Source organism: Cydia fagiglandana, chromosome 11, assembly GCF_963556715.1.
Source record: "Cydia fagiglandana chromosome 11, ilCydFagi1.1, whole genome shotgun sequence".
In the NCBI taxonomy this organism is placed as follows: Eukaryota; Metazoa; Arthropoda; class Insecta; order Lepidoptera; family Tortricidae; genus Cydia; species Cydia fagiglandana.
This window is the reverse complement of record NC_085942.1, coordinates 9,502,370-9,524,977: the sequence shown is the minus strand read 5'-3', so window position 1 is coordinate 9,524,977 and position 22,608 is coordinate 9,502,370. Positions and strand designations below refer to the sequence as shown.

The following is a 22,608-nucleotide window of genomic DNA, read 5'->3' as shown; positions in this document are numbered from 1 at the left end:
TGGTTCGTTTCATCGCTCGCGGTTGCGCTCCTCTTGGCCAATCTCGGCCCTATGCTTTCTTTCGTGCGCGTGTGACAAATGACGTTGGGTTGTTCATTCATTTGCTTTCAAGACTACTTTTTATTTTGAAATACATATGTTTATATTAATTCTCAAAGTGTACACTATCATTCTACGTGAAGAATTGTTCGCGAATATGGTTAAGATATAATGTGCTGTGTAATATTTATGTGAAGTGATAGTGCAATTTTGGAGGTAAAATGCCCGCTTCCATTTGCGACCCTGTATCAAGCGCATTGCGTTTGTCTCTCGCCGCAGAAGAATCCCAGGGTTCGTCTTTGCTGGACAGTAGACTGTATTCTTCTGCAAAAAGTGTGCTCCTCTCAAAGATAGAATTCGAAGAATCGGGCGATTATCAAAGTAACGTTCTCGATGGACTGAAATCTAAATACGTGGTCATACGACCTAAAAAACCAGTGTTGGACAGTAAACTACTGAAAAAAGACGGAAATGCAGCTAACCAGGCATCAGGTAATTACTTATCAATCGATTTGATACAGAATTTGTCAATAGGAATGTTTGTAATCTGCATGTGTGATAATGATAAGAACAACGTTGAGGTTATATTTTGTGATTGGTGTCAAACTGTGTACCATTATGACGACAGTTAGCTGATTATTGTTCATCTGTTATTTACAGTAAATATTGAATTCAGGCACACCTTAATAGAGAAATAAAATAAAATTATGATATGTTTATTTATTTTTAGAAGGAAACAAAACTGAAGATGGCTTACCAAAGCCAAAACGTGTGCTGTTTCCTGTTGAGAAGCTTCAATTGGGATGGCAGGGGTCCTGGTCGGCAGGTGCTGGCATGCAAAATGTTGGGAACACCTGCTACCTGAACTCAACCCTACAAGCACTCTTCCATGTTCCTGCATTCGCCAACTGGCTTATTTCTGAAGGAGCACATGCAGAAAAATGTAATCAACAAGGTAACACACCAATTTTTACTGTGTTCATAACCATAACATTCTTATTATGTAGTCAAAGTTTGCTAATTAAATTACATATATTTTATCTTGATGTTTTACCAGGTATTTCACTAAAGAAAAGTTTTGTAATATTATAAAATTAAATTGATATTGTCTTACCATAGCATTGTTGCTAGTTTGACTCCTTTATATGAGAATTAAATATTCAAAAAATATGTTGTATTTCAGAAGCTTGTGTCATTTGTGGCATGCGCGCTACACTAATAGCCACGCAGAAGAGTGGCGGAGCCCCCATCAAGCCGTGGCAGGTTTATTCCAAACTGAGAATAATTTGCCGCCACCTGACACCTGGCAGACAGGAAGATGCTCACGAGTTCCTGAGGTAAGTTCTGCAACTACCACTTGTTAATTTATTTTATTCTTATCATCAACTAATCCAATTCTTATTAATGGCCAGATAAGTTTATCCTCCTAAGGCCCAAAGTCCTACCTGTAGTACTTATTCAGTACAATGAAATTTAAATCATATTCGATTGGAACAGAGTTGCTTTTTCTTTGTTTCGTTTAGTTTTTGAACACGCAAAATCAACTCTATTTTCTACATTGTAGGTTAAAATTTCTGTGGCAAATTTTGCATTTTTCTTTTGTATGGCTGGGCCTTAGGAGGATATTGCTGCATTCATCAATATTTAGAAGTTATTTTTTTTGCTCCTTATTTACAGAGGATATATTATTATACAGGGTGTTTGGTACATCGTTTGCCAAATTAAAATGACAGATAGGTTGAGTTATTTGCTATCTTCCCAGGCCTAGAAATTTTTAATTTTGTGCATGTTTTTTTTTCGAGCTCTATGCCAGTTTTTCGTAAATTTCAAATTTTTACTTGGGCAGTAGTTAAAAAAAACGTGGCCAATTATTGTATGGTGTATGGTGTATGGGGTCATCCATTAATTACGTCACACGAATTTCTAGGTTTTTTGACCCCTCCCCCCCTCCTTGTCACACTTGGTCACATTTGGCAAACCCCTCCCCCCTAGTGTGACGTCACATTTTTTCTACGAAATCGCCAAATCGAATTAAGTAAGTACCTAAGTATTATTAATATTTTATCAAAATATTTTTGACGATATAAATATTAGCAATTTTATAACACAAAACTGCTTAGGAAGGAAAATTAAACGAATAAAAACGATTATCGTTTTAAAAACTTGTTATTTAAATGTACAGCGTATAAAATAATTAAAATAAATTTTCGGTTACTGATGAAGTTATAGTGACGTCACAAAGTTTGTGTCTCCCCCCTCCCCCATGTCACAATATGTCACATTTTCTTGACCCCCTCCCTCCCCCTAAACGTGTGATGTAATTAATGGACGACCCCTATGTGGTTTTTGTAGGGACAGAGGTTTTTCTTAACAAAGCTGTTGGTGTTATATCTCCTCAGAAAACAATTAAGGGGTTTGCATTTTTAGGTGTTGTTGGCTGAAGTAGTAAATCTCTAATGTACTTAAAATAGACATATGAGGTTTGCACTTATTTATTTAAAGATGGTCACTGTCACCCTGTACTTTCAATATGTTAATTCAGATCATTATAAACAAATTGACTGTTTTTCAGATATCTTGTGGAAGCTATGGAGAAATGTTACCTGTCACGGTTTATCAACTCTGACAAACTTGACCAGTACAGCAAGGAGACAACTCCCTTAAATCAAATCCTCGGTGGATATCTGCGCTCCACAGTGCGATGTCTTGCGTGCCATCACCTCTCGACAACTTATCAGCATTTTCAGGTGGGGTCAGCAGTGACAGCATGTAATTGTTATTTCTAGATGATCTTAGCATATACATTTGTGGATTTCCATCAGAGAAGGGCCCTTATGCTACATGTATAAGGACTATTCTCTGATAGAAAGCCTCATTTTTAGTCATACTCTGTTACAAATTTAAAGGTATTTTCAATTTTAACATACATATAGACTAATCATTGTTTTCATTACTTTATTTCAGGACCTGTTATTAGATATAAGGAAGCATTCTACGTTAGATGAGGCACTAGATTCATTTTTCTCAAGAGAAAGGCTTGAAGACTTAGGGTATAAATGTGAAGCATGTAATAAAAAGGTAAAACTATAAACATAATTGTTACACATTTGCCGTAACTTATTTTTAAAATGAGTTTTTCAATTAAAAGACACATCAAGATTGTTTACCTAATTTCTAATGCTAAAAAAAACGAGGTATAGTCCCTCACAATAAACTTAAAAAAAGTAAAAATATAATGATTTTGATCAAACAGAAATGAATACCTTGGTTAATAAAATAAAATTCAATTGATGAAATGAGAATGTCAGTAATTGTTTTATTTTAGGTATCAGCAACAAAACAATTTTTCGTAGAGCGTGCACCAATGGTGCTCTGCATTGCCTTGAAGAGATTCTCCTTAGCAGGGGGCAAATTATCTAAACATGTGCAATTCAGGAAGAAGATATCCCTCAACAAATACATGTTCAACAAGAATAACCATCAACAATTGGTGAGTTTATTTTATTATCTGTGTGATTTTTATTTGCAACATCGAATTTTGCTCATCGATTTTGAGCAATAAAGAACCCTTAATTGAGCTGCTGAGGTGAAAATTCAATTTAAGGTGGTTCTCCTTGCTCGATTTTCATACAACTTTCTTGGCACCCTAGCTCCTATTATATAGGGTTTCTTCACTTGTATATGTAATGTTTGGGTAGTATATATATTTCTGTCTTCGCAGAACGTAAAAAAATACTAGATTTTGATTAAAATTATTAAGAAAAAAGCCTTTGAATATTGGTAAAATTTTGCCTCATTGCTTGTTTGTGTGAGTGATGCTTATAGTATCGGTGTAATTCTAACATGGCGACTTCATTTGACAAGCAATCATTTTTAATTTGTCAAAGGTGTAACAGATGGCACTTTAAAACCGCAACACAGATTACCTGTGTATTTTGTTTTATTTTCACTCAATAGAGGGAGGTATATTTAATGCACAAAGCATGTTACGAGTATACCTACTCATTTAAGAATCTCCTTTCTGATATAATTTCATTCCCAGATTTAATATAACTTAATAATTATTATGATTATTACACAATAAAATACATTAATATATTTATAGAAAGGTCAGTCCAAACAATCATTCGCGTTACGGTCGTCCACCGAAAACCCTTGTGAATTCTGCTTTCGTTTCGGTAAATGTTCTCTGGAAAAGCCTATATTTATTGTAACAATGATTTTTAAACTAAAATACCTAGCTATATTTTTCTCAAAAATATATATAGTAGTGGACCCTATAATGGACGTGGAACCAGTTATGGGACAAAAAACCACAAATCCTCTAAAATAAGTATCTAAAAATAGTTTATAAACACTGTCTGTATATTATCATAAATATGAGTCTTAGAGCTGTTTCAATTTAAAGTTTCATTAAATTTGGTTATTTTTTAAGAAATTGGCGTCAACCCAAAAGTTGTCGTGTCACTGAAAAAAAATACCACTACGAATTCTTAACAACTTCGCTAAGAGAGGTGAGTTAATTTATTAAATTTTAATTAATTAATACTCGATGAAAACTAGAATGTGTTTTGTTAATTGCATTTACCATGAGATAATGTATACAACACACTATGTTGTGACTCCACAGATGTAAAAAAAATAGTGGTATTTGGCCCAATCCCATTATAGGAGCTGTAAAACTGCATGCCTCCTATAATGGGACAATTGACATTATAATGCTTGCCATGGCATAATTTCATGTTTAAACAATATAGAAGTAAAATGTAGTTACGAAATACGTCAACCAGGAGGTATTCTCGGACTTCGCATAAATTAATATCGTTTTTCCAAACTTTTATTTAACTTGCCCTGTTAGTTTGTGTGGGTCAAATTTTGGTAACTGAATTTGAGCCACTTTTCGATTTCCGATACAATTGAATTTTTTTGTAAGTACGTAATTAAGTATGCAAATCTGATGATAATGCAATATTATATATGATAACATCGACCTGATCTTATGATGGAGACAGGAGGTGGCCATGGGAATTTTATCGAAATAAACCCTAACTAATTGTGTTAGGTATATTAGAATTGTCTCGATGGATCTAATACAATAATAATTGGCTGTGGAAAGAAAAATACATTCATCGATAAAAGCTTATACCAAAAATTGATTTTTTTGCCATAACTTATACCCCATTTCAATATTTTATACTGATAGAGCAATGTCCATTATAGGGGGCCCATTACTGGATCCACGTCCATTACTGGGGGCCCATTACTGGAGCTTTGGTGTCCATGACTGGAGAAGAAAAAAACATAGTTTTAATTTGTTAAGTATGTGGAAACTCATTGCAATATCTTTGATACAACACGCCTAAAACATGAAAGACGGATAGGACTTTCATCTTTTAACACGCTAAGCGGTAGACCAGTTACATGTATAAGGGAAATATCATAAATACTCCAAATTTCTTCTTAAATGTCCCATGACTGGTGCTGTTACTATAGGTATGTGGAGAAAAATGTCATCTTCTTGTAAATAAACAAGATTCTATAATATCTTCTGCTTGTGCATAACAATAACATTAGTAGATGATACTTTTAGGGTTCCGTACCCAAAGGGTAAAACGGGACCCTATTACTAAGACTTCGCTGTCCGTCCGTCTGTCTGTCACCAGGCTGTATCTCACGAACCGTGATAGCTAGACAGTTGAAATTTTCACAGATGATGTATTTCTGTTGCCGCTATAACAACAAATACTAAAAACAGAATAAAATAAAGATTTAAATGGGGCTCCCATACAACAAACGTGATTTTTGACCAAAGTTAAGCAACGTCGGGAGTGGTCAGTACTTGGATGGGTGACCGTTTTTTTTTTGCTTTTTTTTTTGTTTTTTTTTGCATTATAGTACGGAACCCTTCGTGCGCGAGTCCGACTCGCACTTGCCTGGTTTTTTTTCAAAAATGCTGCCTTTCACCCGAGTTAAAACACTCTACTTTTCATTTCGCATACGAGGAAAGTAAAATGCATGTGTTTTTTTAAATACATTTTTATAGTAGGTATTTTTGAGAGTAGGTATTTTTGAGAGTAGGTATTTTCAATTAACAATTTGGCCAAAAGTAATTTATGGAATGGGGAGTCAAATATCAGAATGGAAATTGTATAACAAATCCATTTATACCCAAATTTCAATTGCTTATTGTAAAAAGAATAATAAAATCGTACTTGTAATTGGAACCTAAACTGCTCTAGTGCAGAAACGTATCATTTCCTGCACACCTTTTACAACAACAATGACCCTCTTTCATATATTCGGTCAAATTGTGCTTTTTGAAAAACTAATTATAGCCAGCCTTTTATGAATGTAGTATGATACCTTAGGGTATGGTGCTTTACGCACACTAGCGTCCCTTCCCCTCCCCCTGACGCAACCCACCCTTTTTGCATGAAATATGTCCCGGTTCACAGTTTTTTACATTTTTTGAGGAAAGTATACATTTTAGGAAAAAAAGTGTCAATGAAAGAAATAATCCTTAATAAATTCTTAATAAAAAAGGTCATATTCATTTTTTTTATATCATGCACCTAATTCATGTATTAGCTTGTCAAAATTCGAAATAACATAGTTTTTACTTAGGGTTCGAAACTCATTTATTATACACGGTGTAACATGAGGAAACTGAATAATTTTAGCAGCGTATTCCTGGTCACATTTAGAGACAAAAATGTCCTATAAACTTTTTTGAAATTCGCCTAGTTTCAGAGTTAATACCAATAAAAAAAAAACAAGTTTCTATTGTTACATAGTTCAAAACGCCTTTTTGATGGCGATGTTGCTACTATGGGATTTAGTCTAAATATCCTTATTGATATGTCAAAAAGTGACAAGTAACACTTTACAAAAACTAAGTTTTACGAAAAAAAAAAACCATTTTAAGTGACAATTTTTATATACAAATTCATTCATAAAATTAAAAAAAAAACCAAAAAAATTTTTTTTTTGGCGAAATTGACCTAAACACATATTACATCTTTTCCTTTTTTTGACCTCATGTATACATTTTAGGATAAAAGTGTCAATGAAAGAAATAGTTCCTTATTAAATTCTTAGTAAAAAAGGTTATATATTCATTTTATAACACTTATTATATAAGGTGTCCTCAAGAAATGCGAAAGATTTTATTTCTGAGGTCAAATTAAAAGAAGGAAAAAATGTTTGTATGAGTTTAGGTCAATTTCGCCGAAAACAATTTTTTTTATTGTTTTTAGGGTTCCGTACTTCAAAAGGAAAAAACGGAACCCTTATAGGATCACTCGTGCGTCTGTCTGTCTGTCCGTCTGTCACAGCCGATTTTCTCCGGAACTACTGGACCAATCAAGTTGTAATCTGGTACACATATGTAAGTTTGTAAACAAATGAATTTTAAACATGGGGGCCACTTTTGGGGGGTAAATGAAAAAATTAAAAAATAAAAATTTTCAAACTATATCATGTTACATATCAAATGAAAGAGCTTATTGTAAGGATCTCAAATATATATTTTTTATAATTTTCGAATAAACACTTTAGAAGTTATTCAAGAAAATAGGCAAAAAATGACTATTCCCCCCTCCCCCTTTATCTCCGAAACTACTAGGTTTAAAATTTTGAAAAAATACATAAAATAGGTCTATGATGACAGGAAAACCTATTAGAAATGTACAGTCAAGCGTGAGTCGGACTTAATTACAGTTTTTGATCCGACTCCTACGGATTTTTTAAAGATTTCACTCACGTTTCGCATAAATAATGTTTAGTTTTAAGTTTATAAAATACATATGTATGTTAGTCTGTAAGGTATTTGTAATATGGGCCTTGTTCCCTGAATTAAAAATCTAAATAAATAAATAAATAAATAAAATAAAAAATACATTGTTAAAAATTGTGTAATATACGGAATCCTTGGAACGCGAGTCCGACTCGCACTTGGCCGCAATTTTTTAATTTTTTGAGTATATATGTATGTACATAAAAAGTAAATGTTATTGGTAAACTTGTCAGTTAACATGGATTTTTACTTTTTTTTCGGTAAACATAGTTTTTGCAACGTGTTACTTAATTGTCACTTTTTGACATATCAATAAGGATATTTAGACTAAATCCCATAGTAACAACATCGCCATCAAAAAGGCGTTTTGAACTATGTAACAATCATCATCATTTCAGCCTATATACGTCCCACTGCTGAGCACAGGCCTCCTCTCATGCGCGAGAGGGCTTGGGCTATAGTCCCCACGCTAGCCCAATGCGGATTGGATGTAACAATAGAAACTTGTTTTTTTTTTATTGGTATTAACTCTGAAACTAGGCGAATTTCAAAAAAGTTTATAGGACATTTTTGTCTCTAAATGTGATCAGGAATACGCTGTTAAAATTATTCGGTTTCCTCATGTTACACCGTGTATAATAAATGAGTTTCGAACCCTAAGTAAAAACTATGTTATTTCGAATTTTGACAAGCTAATACATGAATTAGGTACATGATATAAAAAAAATGAATATGACCTTTTTTATTAAGAATTTATTAAGGATTATTTCTTTCATTGACACTTTTTTCCTAAAATATATTCTTTCCTCAAAAAATGTAAAAAACTGTGTACCGGGACATATTTCATGCAAAAAGGGGGGGTTGCGTCAGGGGGAGGGGAAGGGACGCTAGTGTGCGTAAAGCACCATACCCTATGGTATCATACTACATTCATAAAAGGCTGGCTATAATTAGTTTGTCTTCCCCATACATTAGAACACAATTTAACCGAATCAATAGCATGAGAAATGAAACGGATATTTCTTGTTTTCTTTGCATTAGCATTTTTCTCTCGATAATTTAATCAATTTGCAACATAAGTAGAAGAATCCTCATATATCCATAAATATCAAAATATAAAAGGACATACATTTTCAGAAGAATTCCCCGTGCGACGTTGCCAAGTGGTTTAAAGTACAACATGCTCGCAACGTTTGGATGTCAATAACTCGACAATGAAAAATTATATTTCAAATCAATTCAAACTTGATATTTTTGACAGTAATGGGTTACTTAAATAAGAAGGCATTTTTCGCCCGGGTCTACTATGGTCAAATGGTCTAGTGGCTTTTAGCTACTGAGTATAAGTCTAACAAGTTGAACAGCATGACAGGGTTCAAACCACGAACAAAGACTCATTTCTTTTTGTATTTATTTATTTATTTTGTTTCATCTTTTTGGAAATTTTATATGCCTTATTTTAAAAGTTATTTTAAGTAAATGTGTTGTATTTGATTATTTCATGTAGGTATATCATTTCAATAAAATTTTGGAAACTTATTTTATACCTGGTCAAGCAAATCTTGTCAGTAAAAAAACCGGGCAAGTGCGAGTCGGACTCGCGCACGAAGGGTTCCGTACCATAATGCAAAAAAAACAAAAAAAAAAGCAAAAAAAAAACGGTCACCCATCCAAGTACTGACCACTCCCGACGTTGCTTAACTTTGGTCAAAAATCACGTTTGTTGTATGGGAGCCCCATTTAAATCTTTATTTTATTCTGTTTTTAGTATTTGTTGTTATAGCGGCAACAGAAATACATCATCTGTGAAAATTTCAACTGTCTAGCTATCACGGTTCGTGAGATACAGCCTGGTGACAGACGGACGGACGGACGGACGGACGGACAGCGAAGTCTTAGTAATAGGGTCCCGTTTTACCCTTTGGGTACGGAACCCTAAAAAGGCGCGAAATTCAAATGTTCTATGAACGATATCCCTTCGCGCCTACATTTTTCAAATTTGCCGCCTTTTTCTACTGACAAGATCTGCTTGACCAGCTATACTTCGTCGATAGTTGACTTCTTATATACCTATTCTGCGATCCTAATTAGCCTCATGCATGACTTTTTTTTAATTATTTTAATCATTATTTATATCCTTTGAAATCGGAAAATAAAAATACTTTTATAAATCTTCCCATAATATTATTAAAAAATAATTAAAATACTGAAAATATTTTACTCACGTAAGTTTAGTTTCGAAGAATAACATACGCTTAAAATAATTCAAAAGAGAATGCTAAAATTATAAAATAAAAAAAAACTGGCATTGTCGGGGTTTGAACCATGTATCTTAGCTACAATCTGATTTTTTTCAAAATAGAGGCTACGGGTGCCACGAGCACATGACATTTGATGGTCGAAAACATTAGTTGCTTCTGAATGCGTTGTAATTCTTAATCGTTGCTCAAACAAGAATTTATTATTTAATTTCCAATCTTTTTTCAACAATAAACATTTCATCCGCTGCGCCCTCTAGGTTACTTTACTGTAACATTACGAATGTGCTGACATTTGACACTGACTTTAAGGTGACTTTAAGTACGTAAGTGTGCGTGAATGCAAGAAATTGCAATATTTTGCAGTTGGATTCCGGTAATAACGAAATGAGACAATGTTGAGTTGAACATGTCTCGATTTAGATGTAGTATTTTTTATAGTTTTCGCACATATCAACACATCTTATGAAACTTTGTATTTTGGGAGAAATAGTGAAAATCCACAATTCGTGCACAGTGACGCCATCTTTTGGCTGATAATCGGCATTCCATCCCTAGACATCCACCTTAATGTAAGGAGCTAAAATAAACAAAGTGAAAGTTAGTCATATGTGACATAATTATCCTTTTAACAAGCAGTTCCGAGACTTTTACTGTGGCCTAACAGTATATTATTCATTTACGTTGTTCATGTGAGGATTATTGGCGTTATTCATAAACGCCTTACGGGCCTGAATTAGCTATGAATCCTTTGTCTTTATCTGTCATTTTGACTTATGTATTTGTAAGAAAGGGATGATAAAAATAATTAAACTTAAAACTTTAAAATGCCCGTAAAGTTTTATGAATAAGGGGGTATAAGGTAAGCATTTTATTTCATTTAGCAAACAAGTTTTGTTATTTTGCAGTCATACAAGCTGGTGAGCCTGGTGACGCACCTGGGCCCCGGGCAGAACTGCGGGCACTACACGGCGCTGGGGCAGGCGCCGGGCGGCCAGTACTGGCAGTTCGACGACAGCTCCGTGCGCGCGCTGCCGCTCTCCGCCGTGCTCGCCACCAACGCCTACATCATGTTCTTCGAGAAGGACGACGACGCGCCCTACGGGCCCCAGCCGCCCGCCGACCAGGACAAGAGCCCCCTCAAGCTCACCTTCTACCGCGACAACAAACCCAACAGCACCTCCACCGAACCCAAGCTCGACCGCCCTATTATCCTTAACAGCACCCTGAGCAAAGCGGAAACCTCCGACTCTAATACCGAACCTTGGGTGCTCAAGCAGAATGGAGAGGTGGAAAAAGTCGCGCAGCCTCCCAAAATCACGATAGACAAGACGGGAACGAACAGAATAAGCTTCGTCGTGAAGAGTCAAAACGGCGACGACGACTCGGCGACGCGGCGGCACAAACTGTCGAAGAGCGACCCGGACCTCAGATCTGTTCCTATTATTAGAACTACCCCCGACAAGTCCCCCGCGTCGACGAGTAAACTAGTTAGGCCGTCGAAATCGCCACTAGAGAAATTAGAGGAGCAGATGAATAAGAACGACTTTTCCAACCAGGTTCCTAGAAACGGAAACGGCAATTCGAAGCTGGTTCCTTACGATTCGGAGTCTAGCGGCGACGAGCGGGGCTCGGACAAGGAGGACGAGGGTCGGAAGGCTCGCCGGGACGCGCCCGGCGTGCTGGGCACCAAGGGCGTGTGGACCGTCTCCAGCGAGACGGGCGGCCCGCTGCTCAGTCCTAGTTTGAACGGCGACACCATTAAGAAGTAAGTAGTAGGTTACAGCTTGTCAAAAAAGAAACGGATGGTTCTACTTATCTGATACATTTTAAAGTTTTTTTATAAAGAAGCTATTGAATATTTGAGCTTAATAATAAAGTAATAAAATAATTCGTAAGAGTGTTACTTCGAATGTTCGAAAAGCGTTAATAAAATCGTGTTTTATATATAAAAATTATGCAGATTATGTAATAAAATGGGCTCGACCCTGTGTATAAATAATTTTTCGGCCAAGGTCAATAACGCTAGGGCAAAGTTGTAAAAGTTAGTTTGTAACAGATTTTGGTTGTTCGACTCAATTCATACAAGTTTTTTTTAAATTACGATATACGAAAAAAAAAGATTCGTATCTACTTCACATAGGAGATACCGGCCACGCTATTTCTGATGCTCCGGTCGGGCTAAATGTGGGGAAGCACGGGTAATAGTAGTTTATGTGACTGCTACATAATGAAAGGCATTAAAATACGAGTGTGGGTTTATGAAACGAATGAAATGAGTTTCATAATAGTATCACACGAGTGTTTTAATGCCTAATTATGTACAGTTACATACACTGCTTTATCTACACACATATTATAAACTTTCTATGATATATTCACTAACCTCATATTACAGCCTACAGTCTGGCTAGAGAGCGCGCATGTTCAGAAAGTGGACACCAAGCTGAATGAAGCAATGCGATGTGTATCAGGCACAATTAAATCAACCCCACTTCATTGGCTCCCGGTGCTCAGCCATATAGCTCCGCCGCATCTGCGTAGACTGAATGCGCTAAAGAGAGAAGCGGAAAAAATACAAGCGCAACAGTCTCTACCTTGCCACCAGCCTTTTTGCCACCCCCCACCCCAACGTCTTAAGTCTCGCCACCCTGCATGCGTTACAGCCCAAAAACTGAGGGATTTTGACGTCAAACAGAGCTGGAAGAACGAGTGGAGCGAAGTTACTGCTGGAACTACCCTACAAGCTATAGATCCCACAGCGAAACCAGACGGCTTTGGCCTGCCACGAAAACTCTGGTGTCGTGTAAACAGGTTGAGGACAGGCCACGGACGCTGTAACTACTTCCGCCATAAATGGGGCTGGCGGGACTCTGCGACTGCGGTGAAGAGGCTCAAACTGTTGAGCATATTATACAGCGCTGCCCTCTGCACTCTTTTCCAGGCCCCCCGGAAGATCTGTATAGATTAACAGCTGACGTAATCTCGTGGCTCGGGACCCTGAATGTGGATTTATAATTATTTTATTTACTAGCTACATATTGTTTGAGAATGTTTATGTATACTACGCCATACGATTAAATAAAACAGCCGACATTAGGGCACTTTCCTCTCTGGCGGAACTCGCGGATATGAGGTAGCGTCTCTGAACTATCTTTATCGCATATTTTACACGAAACTTTTGTTATAGTTACTTTAAAAACAACAAAACAAATTCTTTTTTACTTAAAAACAAATTAAAAGATAAACTGTACGTCAAATGGCGGCAAATGAAAACTTTTTTCACGCACGTCACGCATCTGTAGTTTTTTTTAATTCAGAGACAAACTAGAGTTGGGGTCGATTACCATATCGTCCGATACCAACTTACATGCGAGATTTGTCAATATTGTATGCAATTGTCATTTGATTTCGAATAAAACGTCATCTCGACTGATATTAGAATAGGGGTCAAATCAAACTGCTTTTTTTTCAGAGATGTTCGAAATTTGAATGCATTACCAAATCGATTTTGATATAGTAATGAAGCTATTACCACATTTGCACAGATAAGAAATTTGCTGTAACAAAACAGTTTATCGTAATGGGGGCCATTATTTACGGATTTTGAAGGCATCATAGAGAGTTTATGATATGTGTGTAGATAAAATGTGTAGTTTTATTTTCTAATAAAATAAAACATGTATTGTCGATAATGGCGGTCCAAATATGAATGTGATGAATCGTCGTTTCAACAGAGCAAAAGAGGCGGAGGAGCGGCGGACGGAGAACGAGCCGAGCCCCCACACGAGCGTGAGCAGCATGTCGCCGCTGTCCGACCGCAGCTCGCCCCCCGCGCCGCGCAAGCCGCCGGGGCCGGCGCCCGCCCGCCCCACCCCCACCCCCACCCCCCTCGCGGCCGCGGAGACGGCGCGCCAGCTCGGCGCGCTGTCGCACCGCGGCTACGGCGCGCCCGTCGCCGCCTGGGGCGGGACGCACAGCGCCATGTCGCGCCAGGTACGTTCGATACCATACCTCGAGAGTCGAATGTACCACGTTTTGAATAAACCACCCTGAAGGTAGGACTTACCCGGCGTTCGTTATTTAAATATTGATCACCCCGATCCCACTAACGAATCGTAACGCAAAATATTTGTTTTCTAATACTTTTTATAATTGATTATCATCCTAGACGTATAAATTTCCCTACACACCTACAAAATAAAATAAAGCTTAAAACGCAAGAAACATAAGAGAAAGTACCATTTTATGCCATTTGGAGTTGAAACTCTAGGTCCATGGGGTCCCAGCGCTCATAAGTTGTTCGCAGAAATCGCGAAGCGTCTGGTTGACGTAACTGGTGACCGAAGAGCACAACGTATCAGCATTGCAATACAGCGAGGAAATGCCGCCAGCATCCTTGGTACAATTCCTCAAGGGCCTATTTTAGATTTAATGTTTTAGTAATACCATTATTAATTTCTTTTAGTAAATACCACTGTATATATATTGTTTGTAAATAAATGATTTTAACACGGTTGCAGGTATTCGAGGAGCGGCGCGAGGAGCGCAAGCGCGCGCTCGAGGGCGTGGACGAGATGGACCGCGGCCGCACCAAGAAGGTCAAGACCTTCCACCACTACAACCGGTTCAATAACCGCAACAACTACAACCCCTTTCAGGTCAGTGCCAAACAAATCACACCAGCTTCATTCTAGTAATATGGTTGTAAATTGTTGTTTACACCTTCTCGTAACTCATGAGGCCCTGGTACTTGTTCCGTGCTAAATTCAATTTTTAGACAGTTTTTCTCGATTTTTTGCCGCCCTGCCTATGGATATTTCATTTCAAGTTTGAGAAAAGCACTACAAATCTCGGTGTGAAACGGGGTTGCCGACCGCGTATCCCTATCCGTATCTATATTTGGTCAAGCAGATATTGTCAGTAAATAAAGGCGGCACATTTGAAAAATGTAGGCGCGAAGGGATATCGTCCCATAGAAAATTTGAATTTCGCGCCTTTTTCTACTGACAAGATTTGCTTCACCATCTATATATGTCTATATCTACTTGGCCTGCAACCCTTCGTTTCCCGGCCTTTATAGTAATATTTAGACTGACTCATAGACTAGGAATCCTCTAGGCCGAATTTAGAGCAATTATTTCATGCAACCGATGATGCCAAAAATGCGGGGGTGCGCGGGACGAGGTGAGCGAAGTCCCGTGCCGTGATTGGTCCGACACGGACAGACACGGACGTCACACAAAGACACTTTCGACTCGAACATGGAGTAAAATTATCGTATGCGTGGCAGAGGGGGCAGCGCGAGGATGTTTTGTCTGTGGACTGACTATAATAAAAAGTAACTGTTACAGGAGAAGCAGAACAAGCCCCACTGGGGCGGCGGCGGCGGCGGCGGCGGCTTCAAGTACCGCGCCGACCGCCGCCCGCACCACTTCAACAAACACCACAACAACAAGTACAAGCGATTCAATAGGTAACTATCAACATTTGCTTTTGATTCGGTCAAGTTCTAATGTATGGGAAAGACAAACAAATTATATCCAGCTTGAAAAGAGTTAGTATGTACGATACCTTTGGGTCCAGCTTTACGCACACTAGCTTTAATAGTCTTTATAATGTAATGTAAAGTTCGTTACTCGTTATATTGTAATGTTTAGATAGTTATTTCTTCTCTGATATTTTTCACTGTAGCTATAATATGGTGTTAATTAGTTTGTAATATTTCCGCTCAATTGTAAAACATGCTGTGTACACTTGTTTTGGATCTTGTGCTAGATTTAAGCCATAATGTGCAAATGTATTACCCATGATATTGTACGATGTCTGTTTAGTGTACCTAATAAAGTAAAATAAAATAAAAAATAAAGGGGGGGGGGGGGTCACGTCACGGGGAGGGGAGATGCGGTAGTGTGCATAAAGCACCATACCCAAAGGTATCATAACTGTATTAGTTTCAATTTGGATATAATTTGTTTTCATTGTGATACTGACAATAGGCTTGTTACCTCAAAAGTACTCAAAACACTTCCAGGGCCCAGTTTTATAAAGTTACAAGTTTACAGGCGTTTACTGGCAACACTTGCTCCGTTTTTTACAATTTGCGTTTTATAAAAGTACTGTGTTACAATTTTACAGGTTACAGGTACAAGTGCCTGTAGCTCAACCATAGACGAAAATACGGGAGTTTTATAGTTTTAAACTCATAATCGAACAAGCGTTTTATAAAAATATTGTAAATTACAAGTGTAGATTGGTACACTTGTAACAAAAACTTACATACGTCTTGAGTCCTGTAACAGCACAACAGCAGTTACTTGTAGACTCGTTTTCTGAGAGATTTTAAACTTTACTCTTTATTGTTAAGCACCAACGCCAACGATTGTGCCAGGGCATGCATACTTTTCCATGCACCTTATCAGTTTTTGTTAATGTATCTGAAATATATAGTAAATAGGAAATAAAGTGACAATATGTTTGATATTGATTTTATTGACGATTCGTTTTATTTTATCTACTAGAAAATGGAAAGGGATTATTGCCGATATTTGTCGTTGATTTATTAGCATTCGTCTCTTTATTTAAGTATAGTGCATTCACCGTATTTATCTTTGAGCCGCTACCGAAACGATACATTTTAATGTAAGAATGTGAAAGAGTACTTATTTACATGTTATTTACTTATTACGTAAATATTTCATTAAATCTAACTTAATCTGAATCTGAAAACGGCCCAAAAAGTATATCCTTGGCATGGAACGCCGCTCTCAACCACTCGATTTTTCCTTCATTTCTGGCCATTTTTCCAGTAATCAATATTTTACAGCAAACAAAAACACATAATTTAGTAGAGAACCGAGTATCTATGACACACGTTTTTTTTTAAATAGTGATGTGTTCACACCTGTAGATTTCACATGTAATCGAGATTGACCGTGGTTCTTTACAACTGTAATTATTTATGTGTATTTATAAAACACCTGTAGCCGTTCACAGTGCATTACAGGTGCCTGTAGCCTGTACTCTTGTAACCTGTAACTTGTAACTTTATAAAACTGGGCCCAGGTAGAGATTGCCTCTTGATATTAAGAGTGCTATTACATTTCGGGGTTGAGCGAGTTTAGGTATTTTACGCGCTGCGGCAGGCCGTGCGAGCTCAGTATTCCGATCCCTTCTACCACACTCGCACTACAATGATGGATTAAACATTCTTGATCCTTCGTGAAGCATATTGAAATCAACCATAACAACACTAACTGTACTTAACTTATAAAGTCCTAAAACTGTTATTTGGTAAGTACGAAAATACTAAATGCAGTGCAAATGTACATAGGGGCTGTTCATAAATTACGTCATCTATTTTTGACCCCCCCATCCCTCAAATCATCCAAAAATCATGCTTCTGATGACTCTGTTTCCTCCTACGTCATGCTACCATCATCCGATGTCCAGACCCCCCCCCCCCCTCCTCCCATTTGAAACGACGTAATTTATGAATAACCCCATACTCGTACTTATGAACGTATATTACTCGAAAGAAATTATAGGTACTCAATTATTTACAAGAAACAAGTTACAAGAAACTGAAGATACACAGGGTCTGATGATGGAGCTGGAAGGTGGCCACGGGTACCAGTCTATCATGTAACTAAACCACTTCGTGTTTGGGCTCGTTTGATTCGTCTCAACAAGATCTTTGACACTGAAGATACACAGGGTCTGATGATGGAGCTGGAAGGTGGCCACGGGTACCAGTCTCTCATGTAACTAAACAATTTCGTGTTTGGGCTCGTTTGATTCGTCTCAACAAGATCTTTGACACAAGACAGTACTCAGGGTCTGATGATGGAGCTGGAAGGTGGTCACCATTACCAATCAACCATACAACTAAACCACATCGTGTTTAGGCTCGTTTTATTCATCTCAACAAGATCTTTGACACTACAGTCCGTTTTTTTTAGCATTAGAAAGAACTTCGCAGAAGTAAGCTTGTGGTTCCAAATCCGGCACTATTAGCGGTAATAATTTGAAGTAAATTATATGTATTGACCATGCTTCATTAGATAATTCAATCATTATTAACAATTAAAGAGCCTGATAAAAACTGCACGCTTGCTTCTGTAGAGTTCTTTTTAATGCTAAAAAAAACGAACTATATATAGGTGATACTCAGAGTCTGATGATGGAGCTGGAAGTTGGTTACCGGTACCAATCAACCATGCAACTAAACCACTTCATATTTAGGCTCGTTTGACTAGTCTCAACAAGATCTTTGACACTAGGTGATACTCAGAGTCTGATGATGGAGCCGGAAGGTGGTCACCGGTACCAATCAACCATGCAACTAAACCACTTCATGTTTAGGCTCGTTTGATTAGTCTCAACAAGATCTTTGACACTAGGTGATACTCAGAGTCTGATGATGGAGCTGGAAGGTGGTCACCGGTACCAATCAACCATGCAACTAAACCACTTCGTGTTTAGGCTCGTTTGATTCGTCTCAACAAGATCTTTGACACTAGGTGATAAACCAAACACGAAGCCCAAACACGAAGTGGTTCAGTTATGTGATAGACTGGTACCCGTCACCACCTTCGAGCTCCATCATCAGACCCTGAGTAGTATCTTGTGTCAAAGATCTTGTTGCGACGAATCAAACGAGCCCAAACACGAAGTGGTTCAGTTACATGGTAGACTGGTACCCGTGGCCACAGTCCAGCTCCATCATCAGACCCTGAGTACTAACTTGTGTCCAAGGTCTTGTTGAGACGAATCAAACGAGCCCAAACATGAAGTGGTTCAGTTACATGATAGCAGTGTTGGCAAAAAATCAATTCGAATTGACGATTGAGAATTGACCGATCAATTCGAATTGATGATTGACGAAACTAATTCTAAATCTACTGATTGAAGATTGACGATTACTAATCGTTAATTCGAATTGATCGGTCAATCCTCAATCGTCAATTCGTATTGACGATTACTTTGTATGTACCTACCTAATGTCCTTTTTATTTAGGCCATTTTTGTGAAACGTCAGAAACATGTTTCGAAACCCTTGGGCACCTCAGATATCGATTTTGAACGCAATCGGTTAATTGGAAGAAATGTCCCATAAATGTCCAGAAAATAAACATGTTACGGAAGCTTTGGAAATCTCAGATATCGTTTTAAAGTGCCAACGATCAATTTAAAAAAATGTCCCGAAATGGAAGGGACATCCTTCAATACTGACGTCAGAAACATTTTTCGGGACCTATGGTCGACATCGATTACGAATATGAACGTAATTGGCCAATTTCGAAAAATGTCCCTAAAAGGGACATCAGTCAATACTGACATCAGGAACATGTTTTCGAACCTCTGGGAACCTCAGATATCGACTTTAAGTCCAGTAAGTCCCTAAAAAGGACACCTTTGAAAACTAATCTTAGGGAAGGGAAAGGGACCCTAGGTTAATCTAGATTGAGAATTGATTTAATCCAAATTGAGGATTGATGCGTTAATTCCAATTGATTCAATCGGATTGACGCGTCAATCAGAATTAAATCAATTCGAATCGATCAATTCGGATTGATCAATTCGGATTGACGCGTCAGTTCGATTGATCAATCCGGATTGATCTAGTTCAGATTGATGCCAACACTGCATGATAGACAGGTACCCGTCGCCACCTTCGAACTCATCATCAGATCCTGAGTACTATCTTGTGTCAAAGATCTTGTTGAGATGAATAAAACGTGCCTAAACACGAAGTGGTTCAGTTACATGATAGACTGGTACCCGTGGCCACCTTTCAGCTCCATAATCAAACCTTGTGTATCTTCAGTGTCAAAGATCTTGTTGAGACTAATCAAACGAGCCCAAACACGAAGTGGTTTAGTTGCATGGTTGATTGGTACCGGTGACCACCTTCCGGCTCCATCATCAGACCCTGAGTACTATCTTGTGTCAAAGATCTTGTTGAGACGAATAAAACGAGCCTAAACACGAAGTGGTTTCGTTGCACGGTTGATTGGTACCGGTGACCACCTTCCGGCTCCATCATCAGACCCTGAGTACTATCTTGTGTCAAAGATCTTGTTGAGACGAATAAAACGAGCCTAAACACGAAGTGGTTTAGTTGCATGGTTGATTGGTACCGGTGACCACCTTCCGGCTCCATCATCAGACCCTGAGTACTATCTTGTGTCAAAGATCTTGTTGAGATGAATCAAACGAGCCCAAACACGAAGTGGTTTACTTGCATGGTTGATTGGTACCGGTGACCACCTTCCGGCTCCATCATCAGACCCTGAGTACTATCTTGTGTCAAAGATCTTGTTGAGACGAATTATACGAGCCCAAACACGAAATGGTTTAGTTGCATGGTTGATTAGTACCGGTGACCACATTCCGGCTCCATCATCAGACCCTGAGTACTATCTTGTGTCAAAGATCTTGTTGAGACGAATAAAACGAGCCTAAACACGAAGTGGTTTAGTTGCATGGTTGATTGGTACCGGTGACCACCTTCCGGCTCCATCATCAGACCCTGAGTACTATCTTGAGTCAAATAAATACATATAGAATGTCAGGTCGTTTCAAATATTTTTAATCCTGTCCGGTAGTTTATTAAACTGTACCATTATAAATTATAATACTATAAAAACAGTGCTAGGATCAAAGTCTCTCGTTGCGGTTTACACGCACACAGTATAGCGTTTTACACGGCGCCCGCCGCACACAATGATAAAAAACCTCGTCGTCGCCGTTGAAAATGTGCGGAGCCGACCGACACACATCCTGCCTGTACAAGCTCTGCCGCGGCACTGAGCTGGCGAGCGCGCGTCATCGGTAATATAGAGTAGTTTTCAAAAAATTGCCAAAAAATTATAGTAGAATTTCATAAACACTAATGTATACCAACAGTATAAGCAAACGTTGCAGATTGCTTGAGTATGAAAATGACTTCGATATTAAGTAGATTTTCGTAGAAATTGACACTTGTTTCGGAGAGAAAATTGAGTTCGTTTTACTTTGATTTTCTCTTTCTCAAAGGTATGTAGGAAAAATATCGTTTGATATGCCTAAAGTACAGGGTATTAGTAATACAAAATAGCCAGGTTTAGCAGAGTAAACTTCTCAACATTTCCAAATAAGAGCTTGCCGTTCAGTGCTTCACGCGGTTTTTCGGAAACGACCATCAGAAAAAAAATCATTACTAATTTAATAAGTCCTTTTTCTAATATTTACAACGATATTTAAAAAGATAAGAAGACGCTTTTACTGGAACAAGTACTCATTGTTTCTAATAATGAGCACAAAGTCCTGAATTTCGTCGACTAGTATCATCAATTTTGCATTATTTCGACTTTTCTTGTAAGAGCGCTCTTAATCGTTCTTTAATGGTAAGACTTTCTTTAGTGCTGTAAAGATTAAATAAATAAATAAACATTCGATTGTAGTACCACAAGTGGGATTTGTCTAACGATTTCGATTCATTTTTCCAAGACTAGCATCATACAAATTTTAAGAAGTAAAAGGATTGCCAATACATACACGACGACGATGTATATACTATAATAATAATAGGCCTTTTCATCTGTGTCAGATGTTTCAAGCAGCATCCCGGTAACGACACTTGCGTTCGTGGCTGTATAGCCCTATGCGGGAGAGGATCCCTCGTCCACACACGCGGCAGGTGTATGCTCCCCCTGATGGGTGGGTGGTATATACTATAAATGCGTAAATTTTACATGACCTTAACTCATACCAAGACATATTTCATATTGAACTCTTACAAGGTTAGTGCAGTTATTGAAGGTTTGGTTGATTGCAGGTACAACGGGCACCACTACCCGCGGCACCATTGACCCCGGCTCGTCAGCTTGTGCTTCACCATGTACATATAGCTTAAATAACATTTCTAGTTTAACTTATTCTAAGTCCCCACTCTACCGTGTTTCTATAGGCGTCTCAACTAAGTGTAAACAAACCTTAACGAAACGTACGTTATTACAGATAGATATAAAACACCTTGTTCAGTTTATTTACATTTAGTAATTACCTATATAAATACACTAGTTTACAGTGTAAAATTACACTTGAACATAAAATTGTTGCGCTGCCACTAGAGTCCAAAATCTATTGTATAAGGCAAAGATTTTATCTATCAAAATCAAAAGCAATAGTCAACTGCCAGAGTCAGCCTTATAAGAAATCTATCTGAAAATCTTCTATGTATCCAATGACATACCTATTATAGTTGTTGTAGTCGATACATTATTTGTGATTTATTCATTAAAATAATGATTTTGCCTCACAACAGTGATTAGCGATTACTAATCGATCGAATAGACGTACTATTTTTTATCAGTATATACCATGCAATAATTAATTGTTAAATCCTTAAGCTAATTGTTACCTTTTGGAATAAATAGTGCAGTTTTATGTGACGAAAACGTATTGAGATTCCTCTAAGCGAGACGTGTCGGTGTCTAAAACTCAATCGGACTGAAGAGTATTTTTATTATA

At 37.7% G+C, this 22,608-nt stretch overlaps 1 protein-coding gene across 1 annotated transcript; it reads left to right on the top strand.

Annotated features, from left to right (window-relative positions):
* Positions 1 to 51: 51 nt before the first annotated feature.
* LOC134668965 (ubiquitin carboxyl-terminal hydrolase 36) lies at positions 52 to 22,608 on the top strand. Its single transcript, XM_063526477.1, has 11 exons — positions 52 to 531; positions 770 to 994; positions 1,223 to 1,376; positions 2,612 to 2,786; positions 3,004 to 3,117; positions 3,365 to 3,529; positions 11,001 to 11,860; positions 13,830 to 14,088; positions 14,616 to 14,753; positions 15,447 to 15,568; positions 21,914 to 22,608. The coding sequence occupies exons 1-11, from the start codon at positions 261 to 263 to the stop codon at positions 21,945 to 21,947; spliced, it is 2,517 nt and encodes an 838-aa protein (XP_063382547.1). The 5' UTR covers positions 52 to 260; the 3' UTR covers positions 21,948 to 22,608.